Source organism: Chanos chanos, chromosome 7 (genome assembly GCF_902362185.1).
Source record: "Chanos chanos chromosome 7, fChaCha1.1, whole genome shotgun sequence".
Taxonomy (NCBI): domain Eukaryota; kingdom Metazoa; phylum Chordata; class Actinopteri; order Gonorynchiformes; family Chanidae; genus Chanos; species Chanos chanos.
The window spans coordinates 34,411,885-34,427,847 of NC_044501.1; the positions used below are offsets into that span (position 1 = coordinate 34,411,885).

General features: G+C 41.9%; 1 protein-coding gene across 3 annotated transcripts in view; it reads right to left on the bottom strand.

Annotated features, from left to right (window-relative positions):
- Positions 1-15,963, bottom strand: part of dysf (dysferlin, limb girdle muscular dystrophy 2B (autosomal recessive)) — a 65,528-nt gene that overhangs the window by 17,064 nt on the left and 32,501 nt on the right. For 2 of the 3 annotated variants that reach the window (XM_030779998.1, XM_030779997.1), the window contains exons 34-40: positions 15,468-15,497; positions 14,613-14,648; positions 11,643-11,744; positions 11,110-11,271; positions 10,114-10,279; positions 8,827-8,900; positions 2,553-2,612 (exon numbers count right to left, since the gene is read on the bottom strand). In XM_030779998.1, coding sequence (XP_030635858.1) covers positions 2,553-2,612; positions 8,827-8,900; positions 10,114-10,279; positions 11,110-11,271; positions 11,643-11,744; positions 14,613-14,648; positions 15,468-15,497 — 630 coding nt within the window. The remainder of the gene's footprint in view (positions 1-2,552; positions 2,613-8,826; positions 8,901-10,113; positions 10,280-11,109; positions 11,272-11,642; positions 11,745-14,612; positions 14,649-15,467; positions 15,498-15,963) is intronic. The other variant, XM_030779999.1, reaches the window with a different exon arrangement.

The following is a 15,963-nucleotide window of genomic DNA, read 5'->3' on the forward strand; positions in this document are numbered from 1 at the left end:
ACTGGGTCCTGCAACCTTTAACATACTGAAAAACAGGCGGCAGAAATCCCGCCACCAACCAATATTCCGTTTAACGATTAACCACAATTTTGACGTTTGAAGTTAAGGATGCCATTTATAAAAGAGAAGAAATGGAAAAATCATTAGATTTATTTTTTTTTCTCTTGCTATGTCTGGAAACCTAGCGGCAAGAAGAGGTCACCTTCACTGAACCTTTTTTTCATGCGTCTCATAGCACGTGCACATTGCTCACCTACCTGTCTAACGTACATGAAACCTTGCGAGAAAACGGCCAGATACATAAAAGCTTACACCTTCTGAAATACTAATAAGATGATCAAAGGCCAGCCCGACACAAATCGTTGAGCAATCGCTAATTAATGCCTTGACTGCGAAATTGGTTTTAAGCGAAGACGGGAGCGATGAACTTTGAATCGTGGAAACGGATCTCCGTGGCAACATGTTGCAAACAGCAACATGGTGAGCCATTTGTCTCCACTTTCCACTTTCTCCTTTTTCTTTTCTATTGATCTCAAGGGGAGCGTAACCAAAATGGTGTCCCCTGGTTCATGTAAAGTTTCAATCCTGAAAATTTATTTAGAGAAAAACTGATTAAATACACGTTTCTTTCTTTTCTCTCTCCCCCCCCCCCCCATTCTCTCCATTTCTCTCTTTCTGTTCCTGACGTTTGGCTTCGGGGAAACGCGTCGGGAATCTTTTAACAGCCCTATTTATTTTGGCTCTGTCGAGAGAGAAAATTTGGGTTTTTGATCATCTGGTTTGAATATTTTCTAATAAAATAAATATCTTTGTTTGCAGAAAGAGAAACCTCTACTTTTTGGCAGGGGGAAAGTGCCAGCGCTACATTTAGAGTGTGATATAAACATGAGTCGTATCAAAGAGCCTGGCGAGTCATATGTTCTGCGCCGCGCTGCTAAGCGCTATGGAAATAAGATAACACGATTTGACCCTGTTACAATCTGACCACTCCAAAAGCTGTCATCCAGTCATCTCTGGATTAATAAGAGTCTAAACTCACGCGAACGCACACGCGGACAAGCACTCACACATGCGCTAACACCTTCTGCTCTAACCTGATCGATCTTGAGTTGCGAATTTATGCGATGTAAACATGCAGTCATAGATGTATACAAGGATGCACACACACACACACACACACACACACACACTGAGATGCACACACACACACAAACACACACACACACATACACACACACTCTTCAATGAGCTTAAGGGGGAAAAAAACGCAGTGTTTAACTCAATTAGGTTTCCGTGGTCTTAATACAAAACAGCGTCTATCTCAGTTTTTCATCTCCATGAAGGCGCAGTGCTCTGCAACCAATTTAAAGGGTAACAAAAGAGGGCTTTATAGAGCTGAAGACAAATAAGAAAGCAAATTAGCTTTGCTGTTGGAAATGGGACTTTGTTTAATTCGTCCAAATGTGCTGGGGTCACAGTGTCGACTTCAGGTGCACTGTTGTGTTTCAGACAGGGAGATCAGAGTTACTGTCCAGCAGCCTCCAGAGTTAAAAAAAAAAAAAAAGTAGGAGTAGGCAAAATAGGAGGTGGGAGGGGGTGTAAGTATGAGGAGGTGTAACAGTAAAGTGGGCCTTCTATAGCTTTTGCACAAATCGGTGTGACACGGTTAAAAGAGGCCTTCTGTGTGTTGGTACATACAACACCCTGCCACGTGCACACTAGAGAGTGTTTAGCAGAGAAAAGTCCAAACAATCTCATTCCCATGAGCATACACACACACACGCACACACACACACGCACACACACACACACACACACACACACACAGAACCCACACACAACCACTCAGAGTGCTCAACACCAACCACTCCTGTGGAGCACTTCAACAGTAGACTTGAACTCTTTTCCTAATTCTGTATCTGTCCAATCTAAATTTTAAAATGCTTTTTGACTTGATTTAATTATCGCTGGGTACAATTTATGTTTCCAATGTTTGACCCTGTCCCGTGGCCAAGTGGTTTTGAACACCATGTTCAGACACACTGAAAAAAAAAAAAAACTGAGCATGTACTAAAGTGATGACTACTCTACAGCTCATGACCGCTATGATAAAAGCAAAGCATGATCTATCATAGTAGTCGATCACAGCAGTTCAAAATCCACAGTAGCTTTATAACTCCTAACGCTTCATATGCTTCTTAAGAAGTAGGTGGTCAAAGAATAGAGGGTTTTTTTTGGCTGGCTGGTGTCACTGCACATTACAATGTTAACATGTTCATCGTTACTAATGAGATAAATGCAGAATGCCAGAAATTACACTAGCACACAAGCATTCCAACAATACTTAAAAGTTGATTAATAAGCAGTTAAAACTGTCTTTCCTTCATTTTAGCATCTGAAACATTGGCTAAAAATGACTGAGTGATGTATGACAGAGAAGGGAGGGGAGAGAGGAGGAGGAGGAGGAGGAAGAGGAGGAGGACGATAGAAGAAGGAGGGAGGCGTGAAAATACAAGAGGCGAACAGAGTCGGTCATATCAATACATACGTACATGGAGACTGGATCTAGAGCTGGAGATGTTAATGATGGCAGAACTTGTGCCGTCTGCCAGCTACAAATCAGAAGCATGATGGTTAAGAGGTTAGTGTTAGTCTGTAAAACACAGCCGAACACAAACCAGGAGTAAATCAGCACTGAATGAACATTACTGCATTACCGAATATTATTAAAAAAAAGATTAGGAGATTATTTTCGCTCTGTAAATGATGATAAGGTAATGTTAAAGGGTTATTTTTTTTTTTGTTGGTCAGGAAAGAATGAATTGTTTTTCTTTCTTTTTTCTTTTTTTTTGTTAGAGAGGGGAGAGTCACTGAACATGGCTTGTAAAAGTTTGATTTACTCCTAGTCAACTGCCAGGCAAGTTTCAATGAACATAAAAAGGATACATACACGGGAACAAACAAAACACGGCCAAAACACAATGACAAATAGAGTCAACCGACAGAGAGTAAAAAGAACACATTAATGCAATATGATTTTTCAGCCCAACCCCATTAATGTAGGATGTGAAAAGCGAGAACTTCCAGGGCTGAAAACCAAGAAAAGTTGCCTGTGAAAAGCTCATTAAAACTAATACTGTCTTGTAATTTGTTAGAATAGAAACTTGTGAATCTAGAATAAGGAGGATTCTTTGAGTTCTTCCAGACTGACTAAACTTCTGACGCACCTGAAATAATGTTTTACTGGCATTACATATCGTGTCAAAAAGAAATGACCGTTAATTTAAGTAGACTGACAGAAAAGACAGCTATCAGTACAACAGGATAAATAAATAAGACAGAAATTGGTGTTTTAGGCCAGTGCATGGACTTGGTTCCCTGGATTGGACTTCAGAGTGTAACCCAGAGTCGTGTGTGTGTGTGTGTGTGTGTGTGTGTGTGTGTGTGTGTGTGAATGAAGCACAGATGGCTGTGGTCTCCGTTCAGATGGAGCTGTGTTTCTAGCTGCTAGATAAATCATTACAAAGGTTGGACCTATGAAATGTGATTCAACAATAAAAGAACAACTCCCCGAGATCGTTGTTTTTCCTGGACAGAACTCAAGGACTTTTCATAGGACTTTCTCCTATAATCCCTCTAGCATATGAAGAAGAAGGAGTAGGTCTCTTGTCTCCCGCTGCAGTGTAAGCACAGACGCTAATTAGCGACAGACACAACACACAGGCCGACAATCTGCACCCGCGTGCCCCCCCAACACTAAATCAAACCATTGTTATCCTTAGGAATCAATGCGTTAAAGTGTCAAGCAAACCATAAAAATAACAGACATAAAATTCATCTTACAACATAAACAAAGGGGTGGAAGAGGGGAATAATTCAATCCTGAAGAAGAAAAGCTCAAGGGAGCCATGAACATCTTCAGCTAAAGCCTGTTTTTTTTTTTTTTTTTTTATGTTAACCCATCAACAGCAGTGGTGGGTTTTGCATTCCTAATCGGATCAATTATATCGAGTGCCACGATTTAAGTTTTGAAATTTAACTCAACGTATGCAAGTATTTACGCTCATAAAATGCTATACCTTTTAAAGTCCTATTTTTTTGTGGTGAAGGTACAGAACACGGGTTAAATCGCGAGGAAAGAGGCACCCATTTATTCCCGTCCGCCTGGTTACCAACAAACACTAGCTAAACACAAGGAGTGCCAAATCAGTAAGACGGGTTGGTTTCCAGTACCCTGACAAGCTAATCTCCATAACAGAGAATCTTACTGGTCGGCTCATCTCTGAAACTGTCAGACCCTTGTCCATTATTACATTTAGGGTGTGGATGATTACAATGTCAAGGGAGAGTGGCGTCACTTAGAAATGGCAAAGAATGTTTTTTTTTGTTTGTTTTGGTTTTTTTTCGATGCCAAAACTGTGAACTCCTCTTACCCAAGCCGTAAAGACTCTCTTAGAGAAGGTCAAAAAAGAACAAGATGACCTCATCAAGATCAAATAAACATTCATGAAGACTGCTTTAAGGTCTGTAGAGTGGGGTCGTCTTTAATGGGTATGAATCTATAACAGGGATACAAAACTTTCCTGTATGATCACCTTAAGAGGCGAACCTGTGTAATCTGGCCCGGTAACGTTTTCCCATGCCACTTACATGGAACATTGTGGCTATCTTAAATGTGTAAACAATACTATACTGCCAACAAACTCCAACAGTTTAATAAGACTGGTCGGAACACTCAAGACTTCAGTCCTGGACTAACACTCCAACCAGTCTTCAGCCAAATCGACCAAATCACTGAGCGTTCCCATTAACTAAAGACGACCCTTTGCAGGGGGTGTGGGCAGAGAGGGGGTGGGCAGTTGATGAAGGCTTCATGTGGCGCCTGCGGTAAGCAGGCAGGGAGGAGGGGTTTTACTAAAAGGGAGAAACGCAGTCGTCCAAGACAACTCTCCACATCTGAGAAGAGGCCTGAACCGTCGCAGTGCCTTCCCCAGCCTAATGCCAGGACATTGTATGTACACAACAACAACAAGAGCCCGGCATCAGAAGAAAAAGAAAACTCGAGGCATGCTGCAGAACAACTAATTAGGACCAGGCCACTTTGTTTGCCATTGTCCTCCAACATGGAAGACGAACTTCTGTGGTACATTTTGGATTACTGGTGGGGGACGGCGGGGAAAGAAAAGGACGGATCTTTTCGCTACACATCATCTCAATCGACCTTCGCCTCGCGCCTTCCTTCCCCTTAGTAACCCCCCCCCCAAAAAAAAACGAGCGATCGGTTCTGTTACGGATAGGGGAACGAGGGTCGGTCAGAGGACGAAGACCTGAAATACAGCCAGAGAAACCTCCTCAAAGAGACTTAACATGAGTTCTCTCTCCTAGCACCCTGTTCCTGAGGTATATCGTTTAACCCGCGCGAGACCGTGGCTAATCCATAAAGCCACCAAAGGCGTGTTCGCTTTCCCCACAAGATGTTGTCTTTGGCCTCATCAAAAGCCTCTCTGAGTGACAAACATGGTCTCTCTTACCAGTGTGTGCTTTTTACAGGAACTTAAGAGCATAGTTTTGGGTTGTTTCGGAGCCAAAGTGGACTCTTTGGGGAGACGATGGGGGTTGAGTTTCACTTAATGCACTGGGGAGTTTAGCTGATTCTCAATACTCCTTTTCCCTCTCAAATAAAAAACACACTGAATTCGTAGATGTGGGAAAATTTCAGTCCTTGGAGCTTGTGCTCCTCTATTCTTACGTGTAGCTGACACAAATTCATCAAACTCCACATCTGTCAACACATACTCACGCAGTATCAGATGGGGTTAAAGCTTGCACACAAACACGACCCACACCCGCATTACTGCTTCCACTACTTTAAGCTCAGAAGACACAGCACTGAAATAGCTGAAGCAGCTCTTTTTTTAAATATATATATATATCAGGGAAAACCTAAATAGAAGAGGGTTCTTAAGAAGTTAATATTTAAAGTTGTTCAGCGGGTAGCTTCACTCTCAGATCTTTCATCATTACAACACAATACACAGGACCGAGACCTTCCACTACCGCCAACCTCCAAACAGTAGCTGGCCGAGCAAGGATCAGATTTTCCTCTCTGGCTTTCCCAGATTCCCCTGGTTTCCTGTGAGGCCGGGATCAGTCCCAGTATCCCTCAGGAATGTCAGGAGCAGAGTGGGAATGTGGGCCAGAGATCAAATTCCCTGGCCGCATCAGCGCTCTCGAGTAGGAGAGACCCCTGGAACAAAAAAAAAAAAAAAACGAAACAAAAAAACAACAACAACAACAACAACAACAAAAAAACAGGGATACACAGCTAACCTGCTACACCACTAACACTGACTTGTGTTACCTCTCTGTGGCATAGCCTGCTGCTTATGGCTTTAGAATGTGTGGGGGTCCATGGATATAATGGGTTCCACACTTGCACAGATAAAAAATTGGATAAATCTGCAAAAAAAAAAAAAAAAAAAAAAACTGCACACAGAATATTGAGTAGGCATAGACAAATGGTACACATATGCACAAAATATGATGGCTTTGCATTTACTTTGGTCTAAGTAGGCCATTTGAAAGGGAGCATGTAACCCCATCTAAATCCATCTCTCTCTTTTTCTCTGATGGACAGAGCTGAGAATGGGAGTCGATTTTCACATGGATAGCTGTGGGTTGTGGTCACTGTTATTTATGCAAAACTGAACGAGGCATTTGATGGCAGTATTTTGTCAGGAGAAGCCAGAAAGCAAACTAGATAAAAAAATGTTTTCTCGTACAAACGTATGTACCTAAATAAAGGCCATTGTGCTGTGGTCACAGGCTGTCTGAAATCAAAAGATGAATTCAAAGGGGCATTCACTGCGAAATTACGCAAAATGTTTGCTTAGCCGAATGTCTGGGCAGATCTCTTAACATTCAGCTGATTCAACTCAAACCACAACTGATGTATCTAACGTTAGAGATAATAATCTGAGAAAGATCATCAGATATATATATATATATATATATATATATATACATAAAATCACAAACATGTTGTCTTGAAGATTTGGAGCACTCTGAGAGAAAAATGTTTTAGGGTACTAAAGCAAGAACTGTTTCCTGATGATATGTGACAGGGATTGTTCTCATCCACTGACTAGAACAAAATCCTGAACTGGTTCCTGACGGCATGTGACAGCGTCTGAGATTCAACATTCTTTTTGTTTTGGGTTTTTTTTGGGTTTTTTTTTTTTTTTTGCAAAGGACTCAAATCAAAGTTGACTGAAGTTGTTTTTTTTCTTACGCTGCGTGAAAAGAAACAAATTAAATTTTGTTCCGCAGATTAGATCAATGGAAAAGGCTACAAGCAGAAAGGAAAAGAAAAAACTATTAAGGGCCCCTTAACATGAATTGGGTGTGGGATTTGTTAAAAATGAATTAAAAAGGGCAATCGTGAAGTATCCCTGTTTCCACTCTGCGGAGGACCGAAGGCCTCATATCCTCATGGAGACAGCCAGCCGAAGGGGAAGGTCAAAAATGCAAATAAACTTGCAAGACAGCGACTCGTTGCCGAGGAAACCAAGCGAGCTGTGCTTACATTATTTTATTTTTTTCATGCAGTGACTAATACAAATGAAAGTTGAAAGGTTACCACTGAGACATGGAAATGATTTTCCAATTTTTCATAATCCCTCTTGATCATTTTTTTATGTTGTTTTTTATTTATTTATTTGATATTTTTAGGTTGTAGCCAGGACAGGGAATTGGTGAGCTATGAAGAAGGCTCCATTAAAGTCTGAGTCAGTTACAAACAGCGCAGTCAAAACTGGTCACAGTTGGTTTCTGCCTGATTTGGCTTGCACCACTAATATAGGTGCCAAACAACATTCGAATGCATATAAAGATCTACCACTTCATCACACGTTGAGCATGAATGACTCTCAAGACGGTAGTGGCTCAAACAGAGGGATGAAGCGAAATTCCTCAACAGTGCAACTATCCATTCATTTGCCTTTCAGGTCCAAGAACCAGAAATATTTCTGTATCAAACTACCGCTACACTACTGCGCAAAAGGAAGGATCTCCTGCCACCATCGGTTTACCCTACGAAGAGACTGTGGTCTTAACAAATCAATCACTGGCGTGAAGGAGTGCTTTAAATCATCCTCCTTTAATGCTTTGATAGGCCATGGGATGCCCTTTGCCACAGATATTAGGCGACCATGTCACGGTCCGATGCCAGGGCAATGGATTGGACGGCTGTCAGGAACACATTCCATTTTATTGGTTGGGTGCGGTTGCTGTGCCGACGGCAGGAATGAGGCATAGGTTCCATTGTTAAAAGTGTAGGGTAAACTGCCCCTGGAAGACTCCATAATGTGTTATGTGTAACCTACTCAGAAAAAAAAAAAAAATCACACACTTGTTTCCCAGCATCCAGAAACCAAATCTCTGTGACCCAGTAGCCAAAATGTTAAAGCCAAGACAAGTAACAACATGACGGCCAGACAAGCAGACAGCAAGGCAGGTTAGTTCTTAATAACGCCCCATAAAGTGTGGGCTTTTATGTCACTATTTTAAATGGTCTTTCCAGAGCAAATGTACTGAAAAAGTCCCATGAACATCTGAAGGGTCCTTTGTTTTTTTTTTAGCGGCACTGTATCCTTGGGGCCTTGCGTAAAACTGACATCTCCTCTTGATAATTCACAGTGTCAAAGGCTGATGAAGGACCCCACTCATGGAGTTTTTTTTTTTTTTCCCGGGAGGAAAGTTTTACCGATACTGTGATTTTATGCTTGTGTAAATCAGAGATGACCAGGCGATCGAAAATGGGCTCACCTGTCCAGGGATAAGAGGCTCCTTGTCGTCTATGTCAATCAGAACTTCATCACGAGGAGTGTGAGGGATCTCATCTGTCGGTCACAAAGCAAGAGCAGAAGCTTAGTGTTTCCACAAATAAACTTTTCAGTTCCTCTTCTGCTCCCTATCTTGTACACTACAACTTGCTCATTTTCCTTACTTTTTCAATTCTCCTCAGTTCTTCTCCACATCATTTTAATTTAGTTTTTTTTTCTGTAAAAGTACAGTTGTTAATGTATTTAACTAGCTTTTTTAAGGATTTTTGCGTTATGTTGTGGTCTGAAATTACAGGTTTTCGCGTGTGCTTGAGAACATACTGTATATTACTTTTACACCCGCTCCATGGCCTTCAAATCACCTCAGAGTTGTTCTATGCAGTCAACATGAATCTCAGTGTGGCTCAGAGATGTGGAAATCAGGGCTGTCAGTTATCTCACACCACCTCAGTTTGGGCAGGTTAAGAATCACTCCTTTTATGTGTAATAGTTGTGTGTAAACCATCTGACAATGTTAAGAAGGACCCAATCACGTCCTTTCTTTATGCCTATGCCGTTCAACAATGAGCAATCTATGAGAATCTCTGACGCACATCACACATGACATATTCTGAATGCTTCGATCTTACAAAGTACAGAGAACACAAAGTGATGAAAGCACACCCTTCCCCTTTCATAGTTTTGCATGGTATGAAGAATCTATAGTTGATTTAGTAGGACAGAAGACTGACACTTGTTTGTTTTCCTTCAAAGAAACTCAAGCGTGGCATCAAGAAAGGCAGCACTTTCTTAACAAACACCGCATTTTAAAAATAAGGAAATTATTTTTGTTGCAGGGACAGAGTAAAATTTGTCTGAATGAGAGGTTTACATCAAACGTAAACGGTAATGTGCAAATTATCATTAAATTTCGGAAATATTTATCGACACGTTTGAACATGCTATTTCAGTTAAGCTAGAGCCGAAACTTAAATCACGGGAACACGTCTGTTTAAATAAATATTAAGAGAGACAACAGTTAAACAACTAGATGGGGGAAGCAACATCAGAATACGTTCGTTTTATTTTTATTATCTTTTTTATGACCCAAGAAGGACCGATACTTTTATTAGCACCAGCAGTCACTTGTTCCCTTCCAAGCTCTTATTTTGCTTGACATGTCTTCTCTTTATTTTTTTCCCCAGTTCTCTTCCTCCCTTTCATCTGTTTTCCTCCTTCATCCACAACACCCCCCCCCCACCCCCCCAATCACCACCCCCAGCCCCCTCACCAAGTTCTTCCTCTGTGGGGTCTCTCTCCAGACTCTCAGGCTGACAGCGATACTCTTCCAGAGAGCGGATGGTGCACTGGCCCACAACCGGCTTCCTGCCAAACTGACGGTTGTCGATCACTTTGATGACGATGGGGGGCATGTAGAGTTCTTCCCTAGGAAGCCGCTAGAAAGGTTGAACAAGAACCAGCGACAACATTGAAAGGAGGAGGAGGAGGAGGAGAAGAGGGTTGGAGTTAGGACGGGGTGAATAAAGGATGAAAAAAAACATGCGTTTTATCGGGATAGAAAAAGGGTGTTTCCGTTTGCCTTGACACCGGGCTTAATTGACGTCTCTGAAGCGCGAACAACGTCGGTTTCTCCATTTAGGTTCTGATAAGATGCCAGACCAACTCGACACTACACACCAATTGGATATGACATCACGCCGTGAATCTAAGGTTTCGGAATGGATGTAACTCTACTGAGAGCGCATATTACGTTTCTAACTGAAAAGCGTGTCTCTTATGTAGCGCCTCTTAATCAGTGGAAAAGATCTTTGGGTGAGACCCAGGCCGATTCTAGACATTTAATTGAAACTGAACACTGGGGTGTGTCTGAATTTGTGTAAGACATTATTGCCAGTGAGCTCACAGTCTGAAGAGAATTACTGGCATATTACAACAAGCATAACAATCTATCAGAGCTGTATTAGGCCGCACAATAAATTACTATCAAAGTTCTGACACTGTGCGTTAGCATCAGAAGCTTTACGTGTAAAGCCAAAGTTGATAATATCCATGGAGCTCATAATAAAACAGTTAATACGATGATAATTGATAAAGCCACACCAATAACTGCATAACCATCTGTTCATATTTTAAAATATCTGGTGTCGTTCTAACTTGGACATCAGTCAATTGTTTTTTTTTTAGGAGTCTAACTGTACAGTCTACCAGTAGAAGTTATGTGTTAAATGGGACATCAAAGATGTCTGGTGTATTCCAAAGGACTTACCACGTCAATTAAGAGTGTGTTGACGTCAAAGTTGGGCTTTTTCTTGGCGTTGCGGATGACACAGGACTGTACCATGCAGCCTCCACACTCCACCTGAAGACTGGGTGAAGTCACACTCGCCATCTGATAACTCTTTAGGTTACGCAGACCCCATGCTAAGATCTGCAAGGGTCAAAGGTCAGGGGTCATGAGACAAACAACAAAAAGGCATCATATATCAGAATTCACGTTAGAAAGATGCATTCTAATTAATAAAATACAATTTCTGTGTCTTTGGGAATGTACAGATTAAGTTCAAGCATATTTGCTCTGTAATTCAAACACAGAATGGACAGAGCAGCGAAAGAACTGAATTCTGAAATTTCGAAGAGCGAAGTCTCTTTGATTAGAGAAACTTAATTTACTTAAACAAAAAAAAAACCACAATAAGTGTTTGTTTTTTTTAATTAATAAATTACTGATGAACTCTGTGATGCCGATCCATTAATAACCATTTTAACTTTAAGGTGATTATCTCACGTGCACAGTATTACCTCAATAGCTGTGCGCTGTAAGACAGGTTTGATGCCCTGGGGCACCATGTAAACGTTTGGCTCTCTCTGGGGAGGAGGGTACGGCAGGTCAGTGTCCTCTGGCTAACAGCAAAAACACAGCGCCCAGTTAAAAGACATTCAAAGACCCAGGTGCACACTACCATATACACACACACACACATATATATACATGTATACACACAAACACACATATATATGTGTGTGTTTGTGTGCTTGTTTTGAACATTAGTCTTATTGGATTCATCTCTTGATTACCAGGCATTGTATGTAGTGCTGATGTTTAGTAAGCAAAACCATACATGATACATGAGAGGATCGATAAAGCTTTCATCTTTATTGATCTCTATGTATCATGCGCAAAACATGGATAGAACAGTGGCTTGGGTCAAAACATGAGTTTTTACTGGATGTTTTAGGAGTTTCAGCGCGGTTACTTTTGATGGGAGCTGTTTTCTCTTATTTTGCTGTTGTTTTGATAAAGAGACAAAAATGGCTCAGTGGTTTAGCGCACCTGCACCACAACCAACCCATCAGTGTTCTACCTCTCATGCCTACTCATCAGCTTGCCTACAGACTCAGAGTTCAGTGTGTAAACCTCTTAATAGAAGAGCCCTAAAACAAAGCCATAGGGCTCTTCTATTAGGAGGTTTACTACTTGTTCTGAGTTAACTAACTGAGTTAACCCGTTTTCTGGAATACCCCCCTTCCCCCCATTGCTTGTTCTCTGTATCAGTCTCACACCATGTCTACAATCTCATCCTGCTGGCTGTGAGGTCTCTCGATTCCCTGAGTTTCCAAATCTATGGCGGTTTCCGATATTCTGATTGTTGTTCCGTATTGAAACTTTTGCCTGTTGACTTTTGCCTACGTCCATCTCTCAGCCTTTGATTCCGTTGTGCTTCCTAAAGTATTGATTATTTGCCTGTTTATGCTTATGACTTTGCCTTTTCCTCAGTACCCTGTTTGACGGTGTTTTGACCTTGACCTGACTGACCTGTGTTCTGTTATAAATCTCTTTTATTTGATACCATTTAGCTTAGCACATGCATCCGGCTACCCATGCTTTTCTTGACGCGTTTGTTTATGATATCATTGCATTTGTTGTATTTCATGCTTTTGATAACGCATATGTTATGTACATCTTTAGTGAGGGGGAAAAAAGAAAAAAAGAAAAACCTTATGGTTTGCGTTGGAAATGATTCATTATGTTATGAATGCTATGACGCTGTGAAAATGTCATCTTTGTCTCCTAATAACAGCAAAACCGAGTCACACTCGTTTTCGAGTCACGGTCAAGTTTACACGTGAGTCGCGGTTAGCCATTTCGCTGCGTCACGAAACAGCGATTATTTAAGCTCAATTGTATCACATCCTTTGAATCTGTGATGAATAGTCACTACTGTTCCGCACAATGGTGCACTGTACCAAGCACGTTCAGATACAATTCAGAAGCTGAAGCTTGGGATGTGTAATGTCTGACTTTCATTAAACAAAGTCACAGATTTAAAGGAGTGTCTTTTTACACAAGCAAGCTGTTAAGGCAATACCACAGCCCACTTATTAATGGAGACATTTTCAAAAGCAAGTCCCATAAAAGGTCTACCCCCCCCCCCAAAAAAAAACCCCACTCTTAAAAGAGCAAGTCTGTAGTCACTACCAGAACATCCAAAGCGGTCATAGCATAAGGTGATTAATCAAAATGTAAGACACTGTGAAACTGTGAAAGGAGGTCCACTCATCATTTCTGATATCATGCAAGTAATTACAATATGGAGGAAAGCAATGGTTTATGTCAACGCAAACAAAGAACAATGAGGGCAAAGAGAGACAGGTTTAGTTTAGAAAAGGAGGGGAAACTGGAAGAGGAAGCACAAAGCTGATTGCAACTTAAGAAAACAGACAATGCTTTCTTTTACAAATGTCATACATAAATGCCCAAGCTCTTAACTCCGCGTGTATAAGAGAGTGTGTGAGTGCGTACGCGTGTGTATGTGTGTGTGTGTGTGTGTGTGTGTGTATGTCTCTGTGTTATAGTCCCCTAATTACCCACCGGCACTCTTTAAAAAAAAAAAAATACATTTTTCGGACAGAGCTAAGCTCCACGTCAGTGAGTATGATTCCCAGGCACGGAAAACAGGATGGAGCATTGGGACGGATCAGAGGGAATTTTGATTTTTTCCAAGGACACCTCCCATATGATCTGCATCCACGGTTTGACTAAGACAATATTCCTTTCTTTGTGTTTCAACAAATCAAACGGAGTCAAAAGCCAAAGGAGGATATGGTGCATTTACGACCAGATACAGCTTAGACATAATTCAGTGCTTACTGGACAGCCTAATCCGTAACCTACTGTAAACTGCAAGGAATATATTTGTAGTGTTGGGATCTGACCGCTGTTACCGCGCATAGGTCACAACTGGCTTTTTCTAAACATAAGGAAAAAGCCCGAATGAGAAATGTCAAGAGTTTAGTCACTTGGTTTTGTAAGGAGGTTTGTTTGTGAGGTGTGCGTGCATGTGTTTGCATGTTTGTGCGTGCGTGTGTGTGTGTGTGACTGTGTGTGTACATGTGTGCATTTGTGTGTGTGTGTGTGTGTGTGTGTGTGTGTGACTGTGTGTGTACATGTGCGTGTGTGTGTGTGTTTTGTACCCATTGCTGCAGACCCTCAGAGAGGAAACCTGGGAGCACAAGCTTGAAGATGTGCGCAGTGGCCCAGAAGAGACAGAGACAGAGTGAAAAACAGACAGAAAAAAAAAGGGATGACAGAAAACGGGAGGAGGAAGACATGACATAAACAGGATCGATTAACCGTTCATTAGCTGTGGTGATAGCGATGATTCTTATAACCAGTGTCCAAACATAGAATGCAGTCAGTGTTGTGGAATCCTGCGTGCTTTACATGCTAACCCTTATTTTTTGGATATTTCTTTACCAGAACATACTCACCTCGTCCATAATGTGTGTGGGTGGCAGGATGTCTCCCTGTTGGAGAGAGGGAAAGTTCTCAAGGTGACCTTACAGCCCCAGATGTATGTGACTCTTATGTGTGTGAACATCTTTTGAATCAGATTTTTGGTGTGTGTGTGTGTATGAAAATATCCCGAGATCTGTAGTTGTAATAGTGTGCTTTGATAGACAATGCAATAGTGTGAGTAGTTGGTCATGTGTCTACTAGAAATAATGAAGGAAAGACGCAGAGACTTTTTTAGTGTGTGTGTGTGTGTGTGTCTGTCTGTGTGTGTGTCTGTGCGTGTGTGTGTGTGTGTGCGTGCGTGCGTGTGTGTGTGTGGCCTGGCCCAGCAATAAGTGTGTGCTCTAATTTGATTTCCCTGTGATTATCCCACAGTAACCAATGCCAGCTGGTCAGGTTTAAACTGGGTGGGGCCTTTGGCCAAATACACACACACATACACACACACACACACACACACACACACACACACACACACACACACACACACACACATATATAAACACAAACAGACAAACACAAAAAAACACGCTGGCAACTCCAATCAGTCAGACGACTGTATGCACTATACAGACAGTCCAAATATGATGATCTGAGAATATTCACTGCCAGGGTTATTTGAACTAGGAACCGATCTAGGAACAGTGAACACCGCTTGAAAGAATCATTCTGAGGACACCTCTCGGGTTTCTGTAATGTATACACAGTTATGTCATCACTTTGTCAAGTAGCAGTTTTGATCTGACATAGTGTCTACCACGGCAAGTTCATAACTCTCCAGATTTGGCAGTGATATAATGAGAGAGGAAGAAAAACGTTACAAACGTTACCTCCAGACCGGGAAGGTGATGAACCGCAGGCTGTGATGACAATAAGGAAATTAACAGATAAGAAATGAGCAAGAGAGAGGGAGGGAGAAGGGAAGTTGGGGGGGGGGGTAGGGATAGAGTAGTACAGAGACAGAGAGAGGGGGGGGAGAGAGACAGACAGACAGACAGACAGACAGAGAGCGAGAGAGAGAGAGAGAGACCACAGAGTTAATGGGTCTCGAATGAAGGCGATGACTTCATGGGACATTATTAAATTAGCCTGTAACTGCTGGGAAAGCTGCCTCGTTCACATGTGAACACACGCTCATCAAAAAGCACTGAGTTAGGGCCCCCGAGACCTAAACACACACACACACACACGCACACACACACACACACACACACGCACACACACGGGCGCACACATGCGCGCACACACGCACACACACACATGCACACAAGCGTACACACACGCACACACACGCACACACACGCACACACACTCTCTCTCTCTCTC